The 16,362-nt window shown below is 41.9% G+C and overlaps 1 protein-coding gene and 1 long non-coding RNA gene across 2 annotated transcripts in view; one reads left to right on the forward strand and one right to left on the reverse strand.

The window, feature by feature from the left end:
• snx33 (sorting nexin 33) overlaps positions 1–1,223 on the forward strand; it is a 28,863-nt gene extending 27,640 nt beyond the window's left edge. Inside the window, exon 2 of the mRNA XM_050072686.1 lies at positions 638–1,223. Within this exon, the coding sequence (XP_049928643.1) occupies positions 638–891 (254 nt within the window). The 3' untranslated portion in view covers positions 892–1,223. The remainder of the gene's footprint in view (positions 1–637) is intronic.
• Positions 1,224–7,944: 6,721 nt separating this feature from the next.
• LOC126407628 (uncharacterized) lies at positions 7,945–13,311 on the reverse strand. Its single transcript, XR_007571809.1, has 3 exons — positions 13,190–13,311; positions 10,576–10,677; positions 7,945–8,972 (listed from the first exon to the last, which is right to left on the reverse strand). It is a non-coding gene; the product is annotated as an uncharacterized LOC126407628 (long non-coding RNA).
• Positions 13,312–16,362: the final 3,051 nt, after the last annotated feature.

The raw sequence follows: 16,362 nt of genomic DNA on the forward strand, positions 1-16,362 counted from the left end.
ATCTGAAGCCTAATTTTTACACAAGTAATATTCATACTGGTGTAAATAAACAATTTCATTGTACTTCGCGATCTTTGCTCAGCAACAGCATGTAAATCGAATTAAAGGCCTGTCCCATATAGAAGCTTGTCCCAAATACAGGCCCGTTGATTTCAGTGATTTCAGCAAAGAATAGCCCAGGCTATTAATTGAAGTTTTACAGTATGTGTCTGCCCTATGATTCGATCCAATGTAACCCTGACCTCTGAGCACTACATTGCATGGTGTTGGCATTTATTGTGTTGAAATTACGCGGTGGCAACACGGTTGGGTTTAGGCACCAACACTACTTGGTAAGGTTTGGAAAAAGATTGTGTTTTCAGTTAAAATGTGGTTTTAAGAGGTTGTGGTCATTTCACATATTTCTGCGAGACCAGGTTGTTCAGATCCGCTCGAAATTTAATGAGTTCTTTCTTGGCCCACGCTACAGCCCTCCACCAAGTTTCATGAAAATTAGGCCAGTAGATTCTCTGTAATCCTGCTGACAGACAAACAAACCAAACCGAAAACATAACTTTCTTGACGGAGGTAAAAATGACACCAATGTGTTTAAAATATTACAGTTTTTAAAATAATATATCTTTTCATCTTGACTCAGGTGCCTTTGCCAAGGTGAAGGAGAGCCAGCGGATGAGTGACGAAGGGAAGATGGACCAAGACGAGGCAGACGGCATTAGGAAACGCTGCCGGACGGTTGGGTTTGCCCTCCAGGCAGAGATGACCCACTTCCATCAGCAGCGAGAGGTGGACTTCAAAGACATGATGCAGGCCTACCTCACCGAGCAGATAGCCTTTTACCAGCGTGTTGTCCAGCAACTGGAGCGCACCCTGCGCATGTATGACTGTCTGTAAGGACGCCGAACTGCTGCCCAGTTCAAGATGCCAAAAAACACAGGACAGACGGAAAAGGAGTAATCGAAGTCTTGACTCTTATCAAGGCGTTTTGTTTGGTTCAGTTTGAAAAGACTTAAATAAATGAAACAGTAGTTACTGGAAAGACGTGCAAAGCCGGTCAGTCTTTCACTTTGATGGATTCAAAGTTTCCTTTTTTTGTTTTTTTTTAAAAACCTACTGTACCTATTATTTCTGAAATACACATCACATAGGCAGTGTCACAGCATATTGTTTATTTTACATAATTTAAGGTGTTTGTAACATTAAAATAAGAATATAGGTTTCAGATTCATAGCGAATCTATAGTTGATTGTTCTTTAGTGTGACACCATGAAACGGGTTCTGTTCTGAAATTGTCCCCTTCTCTATAACATCATGCACTTTGGCTTCTCCTGGGACTGATTCAAGTTACCTTTAAAGGTCCAGTGTGTAGGATTTAGGGGGATATGTTGGCAAAAACGGAATATAATATAACAAGTATGTTTTCTTGAGTGTATAATCACCTGAAAATAAGAATCGTTGTGTTTTCGTTACCATAGAAAGAGCCGTTTATATCTACACAGGGAGCGGGTTCTTGTCCACGGAGTGCGCCATGTTTCTACAGTAGCCCAGAGAAACCAAACAGTGACTCCAGATAGGGCCGTCCACGTTTTTGTGTTGGTCACCGTAGTAAGCAGCCTCTCTGCGATGAGCCAAAACTGCTTTACTCTGTTTTTACCAGTTCAAATCACTGCGTCCATTTGTTTTGGAGAGGCCTTTGCGGATATTTCAGCTCCCGGTAAAAACCTCCTGAACAACAAACAACAAGTGATCCTAAGAGGCTGTACACATGCCACGTCTTTAACCCCCTGGAAAACACGAGGTTGGGCGCTTGGTGCTACTTTTGTGCCTTTTTGGGAGCCAGCTTTCAAGAGCACGGCGGCAGGTTGCATCTGAGGTTGCTAGGCAACCTTAGCAAGCACCATATCACAGCCCGTTTACCTAAAGATCCTGAGTGCAGAGCTGATCTTCTTCCAGGTGCTCTTTATAAGTATGTAAGCCTGTCGTCGATGGGACAGATGTAAAGCTCTGGTAGCTCTGCACTAACATGATCAACTTTTCCATATTTATCGCAGACTGATATTTACGTATGACAGGAAAGATATCTGTCGGCTGTGATTGGTTGTTCCTCATCACATGACATGCGGTGCGCGGTACTGCATTTCAAAGTTGAACTCGGTTTATTTCAGAGGTCAGCTACTGTTTGAGCGCCTGTTGTGCGTCTACATTGAAAACGGTGAGTTTGAGGGCACAAAAAGCGCAGCATGTGTACGACCCCTAACCTGGAGTTCATGCTTGGCATACAGGATAAATTTCAGCTGATTGCAATCTGCAATCCTCACCGTTAGATGCCATTAAATCCTACACACTGCTCCTTTAATGTCTACATTTCTAGAAAACAAACACAATATTTTGGTGAATTTACCAACATCCATTTAACATTCCATTTTTTTTGTAATGCAGCATTTTAGGATTTACTGATGTCACTGATTTTATTCTTTAGACCATGAAAAGAAAGTATGCACTGCATACTTAAGTGGAGTTTCACCATCATCTTGTTGAGTGCTCATCTTGCTCAGGTGTTCACTGCTTTGAAATTCACATCAGTTCCTCTGGTATCTCTCAGTGCAAGTCACAAATGTCTCTCTTAACTTTGCACCACGTGGAAGACTTACTGATACCATGTAATTCAGTTCAGTGATGTCTCTTTTTTATGATTTTCACGCAGTAAGTGCCTTTAAGGATCTGAGGCATTCTGATGGAGTATTTTAAATGGACCATTTGTCTGTAGCATGGCTTGTGTCTTATGGGGGAAACTATTTCGAATGAGTTGCATTTAGAAACAAGTTTGCACATGTTTTTATACACTAGTGGGTCATATTGTGTAGGGGCGTGTTTATGTGTGGGTGAGCAAGTGAAATGAGTCGACTACTGTGCTGATCAGTTCCCTTTTCCATGGCAGAAAACAAAAAATAATATCTTTTTATGTAGCAGCAGGTTTATCTAGTCAGCCAGTATGAAACGTAGTCGCATAGTTGAAGTGGATTGACTGGTTGTAGAGGCAGAATGTCAACTTGGCATTTCAGTGTTTGTATTAAATCTTTTAGTTGACACAAGACCAAATTCTTCCTGTTGTTAAATGTAGTCTGGGTCAAAACACAGTACGAATTAATGTTCATATCAAGTATTTTAAAACAACACAACATATAAAGCCACATTATATCATTCAGATTATCTCTGCACTGTACCCATAATAACTTAAAGAAATTGTTCTTACATTTTGGGAAATACTCTTATTTGCTTTCTTGAGTATTAAACTGCAGCTAGCAGAAAGTTAGCTGAGCTCAGCATGAAGCCTGGAGACAGGCACAGCAAACCTGGCTCTGCTCAAAGCTTGTATTACTCACCAATTAAAAATGTTATATTTCATTTGTTTAATCTGAGCAAAAATGTCAATTTGTGGTTTTTCCTGGGGCTATGACTCATGACAATATTACAGTACGTCACCTCCTGTAAAACCACAACTTGTCCTCTTACACTTGACTTTTTGTTTGGATTAAACTAACGAAGTATGACGTGTTAATCAGTGAGTTTTAAATGTCCTGGGAGGCAGATTTAGTCATGTGGACAGAGCCAGGCTAGCTTTGTTTCCCTTTGTTTCCAGCTTTTATGCTAAGCTAATGTGACTGGCTTTGTGCCTTAAATTTATCCTGCAGACATGGAGGTGGCATCAATCTTCTCATCGAACTCTCAGCAAGAAAGCAAATATGCATATTTCCTAAAGATGTTGAACATTTCCTTAAATAATAATACATAGCTTACATCTTTTTGCTCTTCCTTCAGCTGTGATCACAATGAAGTATCACATTTTATATTTAGTTTTTTCACATTTATGGGCGAATGCACAAAGAATGGATTGCAGCCGCTGATGGCACCATGAACCACGCATCACTTGCTATCTGTCCTGTCTCAAGGTCTGATTCTCAAAAGATACAGTATTGTGCTAATGATATTACAGCACAAACATTCCCATAAAGTTGAGTTACAAGTGAGTGCAATTTGCCCTTTTTTGCATCTGATTTTTAAGTATAGTAGAGTAGAGTATAAATGTTGCCTTTGCACCAAGAACAGAGTAGGCAGAGAGAAAAAGAAAACTGAAATTTTCAAAATGTAAGTGACAGGTCCTGACTGGCAAGGTGGAGGAGGCATTCCTCTAAACCTCAGGCAAGGAATATAGATATGACAGAGAGAAAGTGTATTTGGGTGAGTGCTGGGCATGACACCCCTTTTAAATGCAACCCGGTATCGCTCCGAAGTCATCGAATATTGGTGCTTGGGCAGTGACTTCCGGCATCAGACACTGACGACAAAAGTTGTCCTTTTTTGTCGGCATGATACTCGACCTGTTGCCATTACTATTATCCCTTATTATCATTATTATTGGGAAACATGGCAGGACAACAACGCAAGTGAAGAGGGCGAAACGTCTGAGTGGGGCGTTTGGGAGGTTGATGGGTCCAACAGCCATTGACATTCCCCCAGGAGGCTGGTTTTCGCTTCCTGTAGGATTGTAAAGCCAAACCCTGTTCTTTTTTCTAAACCCAGCCACGTGCTTTTGTTGCCTAAACCCAACCTCCTGCGTGCGTTGGCTAAATGTAACCATGTGTGTTTGTTGTAAAAGGAAAAAAACGTCAATTCACGATGTTGTACCAACTTAGCTCATTTATTTTGAAAGAGACTTTATGCAAACTGTACATTTCCCGTGAAAACAAACGTATACTTTGAAAACAGACAAAGCATGGGACAGGCAGAAGTTGACATGACATGTACCAGGGTGCCTTGAACATCATATCTTGATGTGGAAAGTCCACGACCAAGCGTCAATATGTGACACGGTTGAATGAATTGAATGAGTAAATGTGTTGCTAAATGAGCTTCAGTTATCACCAACTCTCTGAAGATGCTAATATTTTCACTGTAACTAGCACGGATCTTTGTGAATTGGCAGGGAGGCTAATTTGTGTAAAAAGGGGCATCAAATGTACAGATGTAGCCGCCTAGAATTGCCCCTCCTAAGTGAAGGCCTTGTGGCCGCCAGCCGGCTGCCAGTCACCTCCCATCCACTGAGAATCTCCCCAGCTCTTTCTGTTGCCTGACATCTCGTGACTAGATTCCACTGTAAACACACCCATTCATTCTCAGGGTGTCACCATGAGATGGCACTTCCTTGACAAAAACAAAAACCAGTGCACTGAAACTCTTGCCTTGGTGGAATGTACAGGACAGCTGATTCATCAGCTGATTGCAGCTGCAATAAACCACTTCAGCTTCCATAATCACTGCACTGCCTGGTGGACAGATAGACCATTACAACTTGTCTATCATGTCAGGGGATCTCATTCCAGTCAAGGACCTGCTAAGGTCCTAGCAGGGATACGTCATAGATCTGCCTGTGCCCCATCACAGAGGAACAGGAAATACTAGGTGGCTAAATTTCTATGCATGTTACGTAATTTACATCCATGCCAACAGCACAGGAGCACCAACATGCTATTTGCTCGGCACAGTTAGAGCTGCATGTCACCCTTTTAGAATTTCACGGTTTCATTTAGTCTTATTTGCGGCCACAAAAGCTGCGCCATCCTTTTGTGAATTCGCCTGTGAGTGCACTAATTTTCCACACTGAATAAGATTTTAGTGACTCTGAGGATTCGAGTCCCATTCTTCACGGCTTGAGTGAGTGTTTATTACCAAATAAGAGTTGTTCCAGTAACATTACTCATCCTGTTTAACAAGAGAAAGATTTCATGGCAACTTGCGGTCTGACAAGACTATCTTTAGCATCGTGTTAACTTTAGAGGTTTATGTGGAGTCTGCATTGCAGTTATATGCATTACCTCAAGAAGTGTAGGAAACATTTTGTGACTTTCTCCTGAAGCAATTTCCAGTGTTGATGGAAGAGGGTTTGATCGCTCAGTGGTGTGTTTAGGTGCGGGTGAGAAAATTTATTTTGTGACATCTCTGCCTGGTGTTGGTGAGTTTCAGAATTAAAGATTAGAGGCATATTATGGTTCTCCCATAACAAAAGAAAGTGCTGATTCAGACTGCAGGTTTCTCAGTAAACAAATGGTCCCTGTGTGTGTGTGTGTGTGTGTGTGCGTGTGTGTTTGTGCGTGACTCACTTATGAGTGTCTCAGTTACTGGTACTGTTCAGTCCACATCTGCAGCCTTTAACTCTTTGCAGTCTAAATGTAGTGTTGTTTATGTTTATTTTTTTGAACAAACCTTTGCTTTTCATACTTCAGCATTGTTTTTTGTTTAAAGTTCTGTCAGCATTTGCACTCATCACAGTTTCTCTAAGACCAAAGAAGTCAGACATTTTCTACCGGGCTTCCTTTTTTACTCTGTTTTGGTTGAAGTGAAATTGAATGTGCTCTCTGGTTTTGTAATTGAATCTGTTCTACTCTGAGGAAAATGTGAAGAGAGCATTTGGAAAAAACAAAAAAAACCAAAAAAACCAAAAAAAACCCAACATTCCACAAAGAAACTATAAAGGAAACCAAAGGCAACGACAGATTTTGGGCCGAAGAAAGGTGTGCAAGGTGCAACAGAAAGAGTGAGAAACCCTTCAAAGAAGCGCTTGCAGCCCCCATCTGGTTTCCGAATGACACTCTCCTCTCATGTTCCAAAGCTGCATGATAAGTTAAATGCCAGGCATTTCACACAGGTGACTGTTTCTCAACATGGATGTGTGACCGGGTGAGTTGCAGGAGCTCTATGCTTTAGTTTCAGTCTCTGAAATAACAGATGGTGATTTTCCAGTAAGTAATTTGTCACTTGATTTAAGGGAAGGGGACCTAAAAATTGTAATAAAAGTAATGATGGTGATCGCCTACTGTCTTTCTCTTCTTTGTGGATTTGTGCAGCAATACTGTGAGTTACTTTCCAGGCAGACAAATCTGGACCACTCAAGTATTCTGTTTTATATTTGGAACATGTGAGCGTCATATTTTATTTACAATAACCCACATAACTCCCATTGAAGGTATAAAAAAAGCAACTGAAAGCAACACTGATGCTTTCCACGAGCCGTTGTTTTCAGTCAGAGCACCAATGGCGTATTTTTTCTATCCATACTTAACGCATCAGGATATTTATTAGCAGGATGTGATGACACACACAAACAGTTTGTCCTGAACATAACCAAAACAAGGACAGCCAGGAGCTGTTATCCAAATTTCTGTGTACACGTAAACATACTGACACGGTGACGTTACACCAAAATAAATGACACACACACAGATTTGTACACACGTCTTGCTACAAGTCTGAGTAGAGCAGCATTCTTCACATCAGATCCAAGGTCGGGTTGGAGGAGGCAATCTGTTAGGTCTATTATCTGTATGTTTTGACCAGAGAGCATTTTTCACTGTGTTTGTAGCCATGGTAATGCTGCGGCTGGCATCGCTCTGTCAGACGGTCGGTTCAGACTGAAATATCTCAACAATTACTGGATGGATTGCCATGAAATTTTGTACAGACATTTATGATTGCCACAAGCTGAAGCCTACAGAGGTTTGTGATCCGGACTGTTCCTGCAGTGCCACCAGAGAGGCTGACTGTTTGGGTTTTGAGTGAAATATCAAAACAACTACTGAATGGATTATTGTGAAATTTGCTGCAGATATTTGTGTTCCCTAAACAATGAATTCTACTAACTTACTTACAGTAAGTAGACCCTCACAGAGCTGCTAGCATGGCTGTAGACTCTTAAAAAGGACCTATTCAAACCATCTATAGCACATACACTCACTGGCCACTTTATTAGGTACACCTGTTCAACTGCTTGTTAACACAAATAGCTAAACAGCCAATCATGTGGCAGCAGCTCAATGCATTTGGCATGTAGACATGGTGAAGACGACCTGCTGAAGTTAAAACCGAGCATCAGAATGGGGAAGAAAGGTGATTTAAGTGACTTTGAACGTGGCATGGTTGTTGGTGCCAGACGGGCTGGTCTGAGTATTTACTGGGATTTTCACACACAACCATCTCTAGGGTTTACAGAGGATGGTCCCAAAAAGAGAAAATATCCAGTGAGCCAAAATGCCTTGTTGATGCCAGAGGTCAGAGGAGAATGGCCAGACTGGTTCAAGATGATAGAAAGGCAACAGTAACTCAAATAACCACTGGTTACAACCAAGGTCTGCAGAAGACCATCTCTGAACCAACAACACGTCCAACCTTGAAGCAGATGGGCTACAGCAGAAGAAGACCACACCAGGTGCCACTCCTGTCAGCTAACAGGAAACTGAGGCTACAGTTCACACAGGCTCACCAAAACTGGACAATAGAAGATTGGAAAAACGTTGCCTGGTCTGATGAGTCTGGATTTCTGCTGCCACATTCAGATGGTAGTCTGATTATATTCCACAAGGCATGGAAACTAGTTTCTTGAACATGGCAATGAGGTCACTGTACTCCAATGGCCTCCACAGTCACCAGATCTCAGTCCAATAGAGCACCTTTGGGATGTGGTGGAACAGGAGACTCACATCATGGATGTGCAGCTGACAAATCTGCAGCAACTGTGTGATGCTATCATGTCAATATGGACCAAAATCTCTGTGGAATGTTTCCAGCACCTTGTTGAATCTATGACACCAAGAATTAAGGTGGTTCTGAAGGCAAAAGGGGCCAACCTGGTCCTAGCAAGGTGTACCTAATGAAGTGGCCAGTGAGAGTAGTTTATAGTGCATGGTGCAGTGCATGTAGGCTGTGTCCAGCTCCACTTTTGCTCGTTCAACAGTGCATTATCAGGGCACAAAGTAAGGCACAGGAAGAGTTGTATTTAGTCACTTGCAAAATGCGTGTGTGTTTTGAATGTTACATAGATTCAACAAATCAGAGGGTCATCTCCCACTTCCGTTGAAAGCCACGTACGTCTGCATCTGACGCACCGCAATTTACATGGTGGATTCTGCAAAGTGGGTGGTTTTCTGTTGAGAGTAAGAACAGTGATGTCACTGCAGCAAATATCGTTGGACATTTAAGCAGCAAAACTACAAACTAGTTATACAGTTGACAGAGGAAACAGAACTAAACTTTTAGCTTCTGAAATAATCACTGAAGTTATGCTGCTTCTCGTGCATAAATGTGCATAGCATCTCTCCTAACGGACATCTTTATGCAAATGAGAAGTGTAAGTACGTTTGTTACTTACACAAAGTGGGCACTAGCCCCAAAAATAACAACTTCATCGGTCTGAAACTAACGATGACAGTTGGGCTGTGAGGGGCGCTGCTGTGTAAGATCGGGCCCTTAGGCTTGTTTCCTATATTTTCTTGCTCAGTTATTGTAACTCATCAGACAGCATGTGTTAGTCACTATTGTCTAAAAGCCACAATATCTGTTGTTTTGAGGAAATCTGTAGGATCTTGAGGAAAACCCTCCAAGAAACAGTTAACACCCATTCTGATATTAACTTTTAGCTTAAGGAAATTTTTATTGAAAGTTTCCTTATATGAGTGAGGCCCTCCTGCTGCGTTAATTCTTGGAGACAGCTGATGGATGCCAAACTGTAGCCTAGCACAATACGTTAAAGTGAAACCCTGGATTTTCCCTTTAATCTGTTCCAGATGTTTCGGAAGCAAACATTTCATTTGGACAGCTCGAATCAACAGCTCTGTTGTTAAAGTGAATGAGGTGCTGGCATAGATCTCATTATACGTAGCTCCTTCTTCTGTTTTAACCCTTACGACAGGTGCCTTCATACTGTTTTGTACCTTTATAGTCAAACTTCCTCTCAGTCGTGTTGACGTATACTGATGCAAAGCGTCTGCAGCTACTCCACTGTATGTCAGGAGTATTAGTGTCAGTTACAGATGCACTTGATGACTTCCAACCTTTTCAACTTAAAGAAGAAAAAAGATCCAGATGTTTCTTTTTGAACCCAAAGCCTGCGTCTGATGGTATGTTTCAGACTCTCTCAGGTTTTGGTATGCAACTGGAGCGGCGAGGTGATGTCACCTAAATGATATGTGCCAGACGGAAACGTCAGCAAGTTCAGTCAGAAACCCAAGACTGACAGAGGCATGAAATTCTAAATTTGAAGCATAAATCACCGCACTAATGAGAGTGGTGAATGCAGATTTTCAGACTAATTAAGTTTGTCTGCCACACACTTCTATGAGAGGATATTAGTGAAGCAAAAAGGCCTCAATGGCAGTAAAATGACACCTTGGAAAAAAGTTCCAAAACCTTGAGGCCTTGCCAAAGTAATGCTAACAGTGCACTTCTCTGCAGCAACCCAAATTGTGTGAGTGAGGAAGTGGGGGAGATGAAAACCGGTCAACTTTGCCTCCTTTTAGGCTTTTTCCATCAGACACAGCTGAAGCCTGGATGAGCTAACTACCTCTTTTCCAGGAGCAGGGAACAGTTGTTGAAACAGGTCCAGCGTGGTGCGAAAATTGTTTAAAAAAACTCAAAATGTCCTGTTGCTACTGGTCCCGTCATGCTTGAGCGTCATGTTGCGAGTCACATTAACATTACTTAGCACATTCTTAACTTCTCCTCGTGCCCGAAACTCCCAAAGCAACTCACCTGGCTCGTCTAAGGGGAAAGGATTTCTTCTTTCAGGTCTGCAGTGCTGCTGCTGCAGGGGCACATGGTAAAAGCGTTACGGCCCAAAGTGCCAGCAGATGTCTATAAAAGAAAAAAAAAACAAGATGGTGAGTGAAGGAAAGGAGCATGTCTGCATAGCCTGGGGAGAAAAAGTGCGCCTCCAGCCCCTCGGCAGGATACCTCAGAGGACACAACGTACCCAGAGTGCTCATTTGTTTCCCTTAATGAAAAATCAGTCTGAGCTCCAGAGCACAGAAGCGTTTAGGTCCCAGCAGCAGTACAGCTGTCTGCAGACATGAATCACACAAGACTTTTTTAAACCTCAAATTTCCCCCACTCTCTTGTATAAACTCCCCTGAAGTATGTGATATGTATGTACAGCAGTAAAAGGGATATCTGTCATTGCTATCACTTTCATGAATCAGACAGGACTGTTATCTCACTCGTGGACTGGCTGGACTGACATGGACTTGACCTCTACGGTGCAGAGGATTACAGCGTCCTCCTCGAGCATGTGAAGGAAACAAAGGCAACAGATGGTCGAATCAGCACACATGGTGGGTTTGGTAATCCCTCCTCCTCCCTGCTGCCTGCTGCTGGGGCCAGCGTCACAGCAGGGCCAAAAGCCAACATTCAAACCAGATTTGTGAGTTAGTTTGGGGAAGAGGAATCCTGACTTTGCGACTCTTTGTTGGTAATTACTGTCCCTTCACTGAAGTACAGATATAGGCAATCTGTAATCATGTAAAAGCCTAATTTGGACCTTCCACAGAGGTCATGGTAAGAGTTTTTCTAATTCGGTTTTATGCAGAGACACATGGGATTAACCAGACACCTCCTTACTGCAGAGGTTCCAAACTTTTTAGCCTCTCAGTTTAATTTGAAACATTTTTTTTTAGCCCTGAAGAGGCAGAAATATTTCACAAGAAAAAAACTCTGATAAAGTGTGATTTTCTGCAATAGGAATGCTTCAATTTTTCAGCCTGTTTGACATAAGAAACTTTTATAAAACGCTGACCTGTCACTTGTGAAACTAATTTGAAACAGATCCAGAAAATACGAACATCTATTTATAAACTGTTATAAACTGACACGTGTGGGGAAGTAAGTCTCTCAGCAAATGAGTCATGTTTCTTCTTAACTTGAACATTCATTCTTCATCCTGAATCAAAGCCCTTAGAGAATAAACAGTACACAGTATACAGCTGTAGCCAGTGTAACTCACGTTGTTTAAATGCAGTCAGCGTCAGCTAATAGTTTGATTAACAGATGACAACAACATGGTTAAGGGGATTTTTAACTGATGAAAACATGGCCACTGCCGAGTTGAGATGTGTTTTTAATAATTTCTGAAACACCTGTAGAGAACTCAGAGTCATTACCAGTCACCCATATGCTGAACCCTCAATGTAATTACATTTTTTTGCACGAGCATTGACTAACCCAGTTCTTCTTAAAAGTGCTATATATGACATTCAGAAGCTGTTTTTTACACAGATGTTGCGCTATGGGGCGGCAACAAAGTCCCTTCTTTATGCCACCTTTGCATGTTTATAAAAAAACAAACAACAGCGGCATCATGCTGCTCCAGTGTGTGATTTTACACAGCATACTGGCATCCCAGAAGCAAAAGAGGAGTGACAGACATGACGTGTGACACAACAGCATCGGCCCCTACTGTGAAATATAACAAATGCGTCAGCAGAACTGTATAAACAATAACACAACAATAATTTACTATACCAATTACATAGCAGCTAATTTCGTCCTCTGCTCCGAGGGTAAGGGGCTCCCAAACCTCATTGTCACAACAATTTGCAGACCTTTTTGGCTACTGCTTTTCTTTTTTGAGATAGCTGCTAACTGCTACCACCTACTTTTTAAATGTACCGTGGTGGGTCACACACATAACACATCCTCAAAACGTCACACCTGTCCATCCATTCCACCATTGTGCCTTTTATACAGAACAATGAAGTGGCATAATGGCATGAAATTCCCCCCTTGTAGAGGCAGCATGCAGGGGACTAGAGTCTGAGCCGGGATTCCCTGCACACCAATCTCCCCTCTGACTTCACAAGCACACATGGCAGTAGCTGAGCTAAAATGGTGGCGGCTAGCAGTGCTAACAACAGCAACTATGTTCACAGAGCTAACAGTGTTACCTTTCCTGACCCACGGTGGCAGCACTTGCCTTATGAGTACAGTGCAGAACGACAGTAATTAGCATGTCATTAGCAAATGGCGGTACACCCCATGTACTAACATGTAAGTGCGAGTGGCCCAACTACCAAAACAAAGAAAAGAGACGCTCGGATTACAACCCAAACGGAGGGATTTTGACTTCATTCTCTGCTCATGATGCCATTATTCCACGATATTTTACATAGCGAATGGTTCTTTGCTGCTGTTCCAAATCTCTTGTAACATCTAAAATAACTGAGAGTAACAAGCCTGGACTGTTCATTAGCAGGTATTCAAATGTACGTATGCATGTTTGGTTATTTATGGCCCCAAAGTGTCAGAGCACAAAGTGTACTGGGGGCAGAGACAGAGCAGCAGAACATCAAGCGCATTAAAAGTGAAACTTTACCGTTGATTCTGCTGGGTCGAAAAGTTTGCATTCACTCACAGCAGCTGCTCCTCTTATCCGCTGATCTGATCTGATCAGCTGTGAACAGATCGACTGATCATTTATCCATGCCGCCAGTAACAAACTGCTGCTGAGGAAAAGAGATGGGACATATAATGATACAAAGGGACACACAGGTATTTGACAAATACTGTTGGAAACACTGAAGCTCCACTGAAGCTTAAAATCCATTTCATTTTGGATGACTGGGGTTATGTGTAGCCGATGAAAAATTTTAGATTGAATTTCTCGCAATCTTTTGCCCGGGAAAATTATTCTAACACAATCCAATGCTTCTTTCCAGTCATCCTCCATGTAAGCATTGTCCATTGTCTCCCATTTGACATTATGTAATTTTCGTTGTGGGCTAACTAGGCTACACTTTTCTTACATCACTGTCTTTGTATTTAAGTCTGAGCCTGTCTTTCTGTCTATCCTCCTTCACCTCTCTGTCTCACTGCCCTCCACCCACACATTGTTGAGGGGGAGGGGTGACCCAGACGTCAGACTGACTGGTTCCAGATGCATCTGATTGTCCAGACAGATCAGAAAAGTGCATTTCAAGTGCTTTATTTTACCCAGATTCCAGATTAAAGCCACTGAATGGTCAATATGGCTTTTCAGCTTGGCATCGACAGTCCCACTTAGCGTGTGTTTGGCTTTGTATAATCAAAACTCAAGTTCACACACACCCAGAATTTGCTCTGTGTAGATCAAAGCTGCACTCTGAGGTTAAAGGTCACGTCTCCGCTGGCTTTACTGTTACACTGAATGTTTGATCTGGTAATCCTGGAGGGCACTGTGGATGCAAGTATCCATCTCAGGTTCATATTAACACTTGTTTTTCTTAAACACACCTAATACAGTTGCCAAAAACACCTTATTTACTAATCCAAAGCAAGGCTGGTCTCTAACACGTTGCCTGGCTATGAGTGAGGACATTCCAGTGGGTTGGACCCGAATGCTTCCACATTCTTCCGGAAAGTCCCAATAAAATGTTTTTCTGGTGGACTTTTATTTTCTGAAGGTCTCTTGACAACTTGATCATGTCACAACAGCCTCAACATGGTTGTCACCCAGCAGTGACATCAGTGCTGACCACAGAGGACAGGGTGTATCATGAAATACCCATTTTCTGTTCTCTCTGCTTCACAATAAAAACAGACATTTAAATCCTGACTCATCGATTTGCTCTCAGGATGGTCCACTCAGCATTTATCAACATGAACAATTCTTTGGCAAAATGAAAAACCAGAGAGCCAAGAAGTCAGGCTGATGTACAGCCTGGAGCGGCTCCACAGATAATAGATAGGAAACTGTTTTTATGGCCTAATTTACCAAATTCATGAGCCAGCATCATATTTTACTTGTGAAAATAGTCCTAAACCACTGATCACTCCCTGTGAGGCCGTATGTTAATGTGACACCCAGTGGTGGGGAAAAAAAGTGCATTTAATCAAGTATGAACTTAAAGGGATACTTTGCTAATTTTCAATCAAGTTTGTATCATAATAATGTGAGAAGTGTGTTCAAATGAACTGTGATGAACTTTCCTTCATCTTACCAGCACCCAGATCCCTGCTCATCTCCAGCAGACTTTCGCCGGCTCTAGGGCCGTTTCTCTACTTCCGCATTTTCGTATGCCTGTCAACATGGACACAAAGAGTAAAGAAGCAAATCCAGGGAGAGAGATGTTAATCAAATTTCTCTCAAACTCAGATCAAATTGTACAACTAGGTGGTGCTCATTAAATTTAAACCACTGTACTGCCCATTTCTCACTGGAAATGTCTTCAGAAATATTTTTTAGTGCACTGTTTGGCTGTAATACAAGAGCTTGTGAACAGGACGTGGGTGCCAAACTGTTTCCTGTATTATGAAAATGGAGGCGGAAAAAACTGAGATCAAACCGTAAAAAAAAAAAGCAGTACTGATCAAATACATAAACCAAGATTCTGCTACTGCTTTCTTGCCTGAAATGTTTTCAGGAACATATTTTAGTGTACTGTTTAGCTGTAATTTGAGATTGTTTGTTACCATCCAGCTGCCATATTGTTCCCTGTGGAAAAATGGCCAAGCTTGCATCACGTCACACACCAGTGGAAGCATTTATTAGTCCAGTGTGGCCCAGTGCAGTCTGGTACTTGTAGGTTTTCTACTTCTTGAGGAAAGGCAAATGCCACAGTCCCTTTCCTCTGTTTTCTCTAGTGATATAGCAACAATTTCATATTTGCGTTTCTCTACTGCACAGGCAGCCAGTTAGGGCTTCCCCCTAATAGTCGACCAAACGTTAGTCGACCAGAAAGGTCAATAGTTGGCAAGATTTCATATCTTTCCCTTCTTATGTAAATATCAGTCTGTGATAAACGCCGAAAAGTTGACCATGTTAGTGCAGGGCTACCCAAAGCTTTACATCTGATAGGCCTACACACTTATAAACAGCACCTGGAAGAAGATCAGCTCTGCACGCAGGATTTCAAGTAAATAGGCTGTACGATGCTTGGCAACCTCAGACGCAACCTGCCGCTGCGCTCTTGAAAGCTGGCACAAAAAAAGCACAAGAGCAGTGCACAGAGTCCGACCTTGTGTTTTCCAGGTGGTTAAGACGCGGCATGTGTACGGGCCATGATTTCCAGGGCTGGTACCTGCAGTTATTCCACAGCTAGTTAATAACATGTCGGGCAGGAAATCCAAAGTGTGGGATCATTTTGAGAAGGTGAAGGACGAACCCAAGGTGATATGTAAACTCATCTTCATTGTATTTCTCTGTAATGTAGCACAATATTAACAATGTTACTGATACTATTCTTTCTCACACCTTCAACTCAAACCATTGTGTTGCCGATATAAGATATAAGAAGATAATTTAATAATTAATATCGTAAACATGCGGGCGACTAGTCGACTAATGACCCTAAATGACGACTACTGGTCGACTAAGAAAATTCTTAGTTGTTGGCAGCCCTACAGCCAGTATCATTAAAAGACCGTCTTTATCTTTATCTTAAAAACTACAATTTTAAGGTACTTTTTCTTCTACTCCACTACAATTCAGAGACAAATATGACCTTTTTACTTTACACAACATTTATTTATTAACAGAAGATGAGACTTTATGGATCCCCAAATCTGAAA

Source organism: Epinephelus moara, chromosome 20 (genome assembly GCF_006386435.1).
Source record: "Epinephelus moara isolate mb chromosome 20, YSFRI_EMoa_1.0, whole genome shotgun sequence".
Lineage (NCBI taxonomy): Eukaryota > Metazoa > Chordata > Actinopteri > Perciformes > Serranidae > Epinephelus > Epinephelus moara.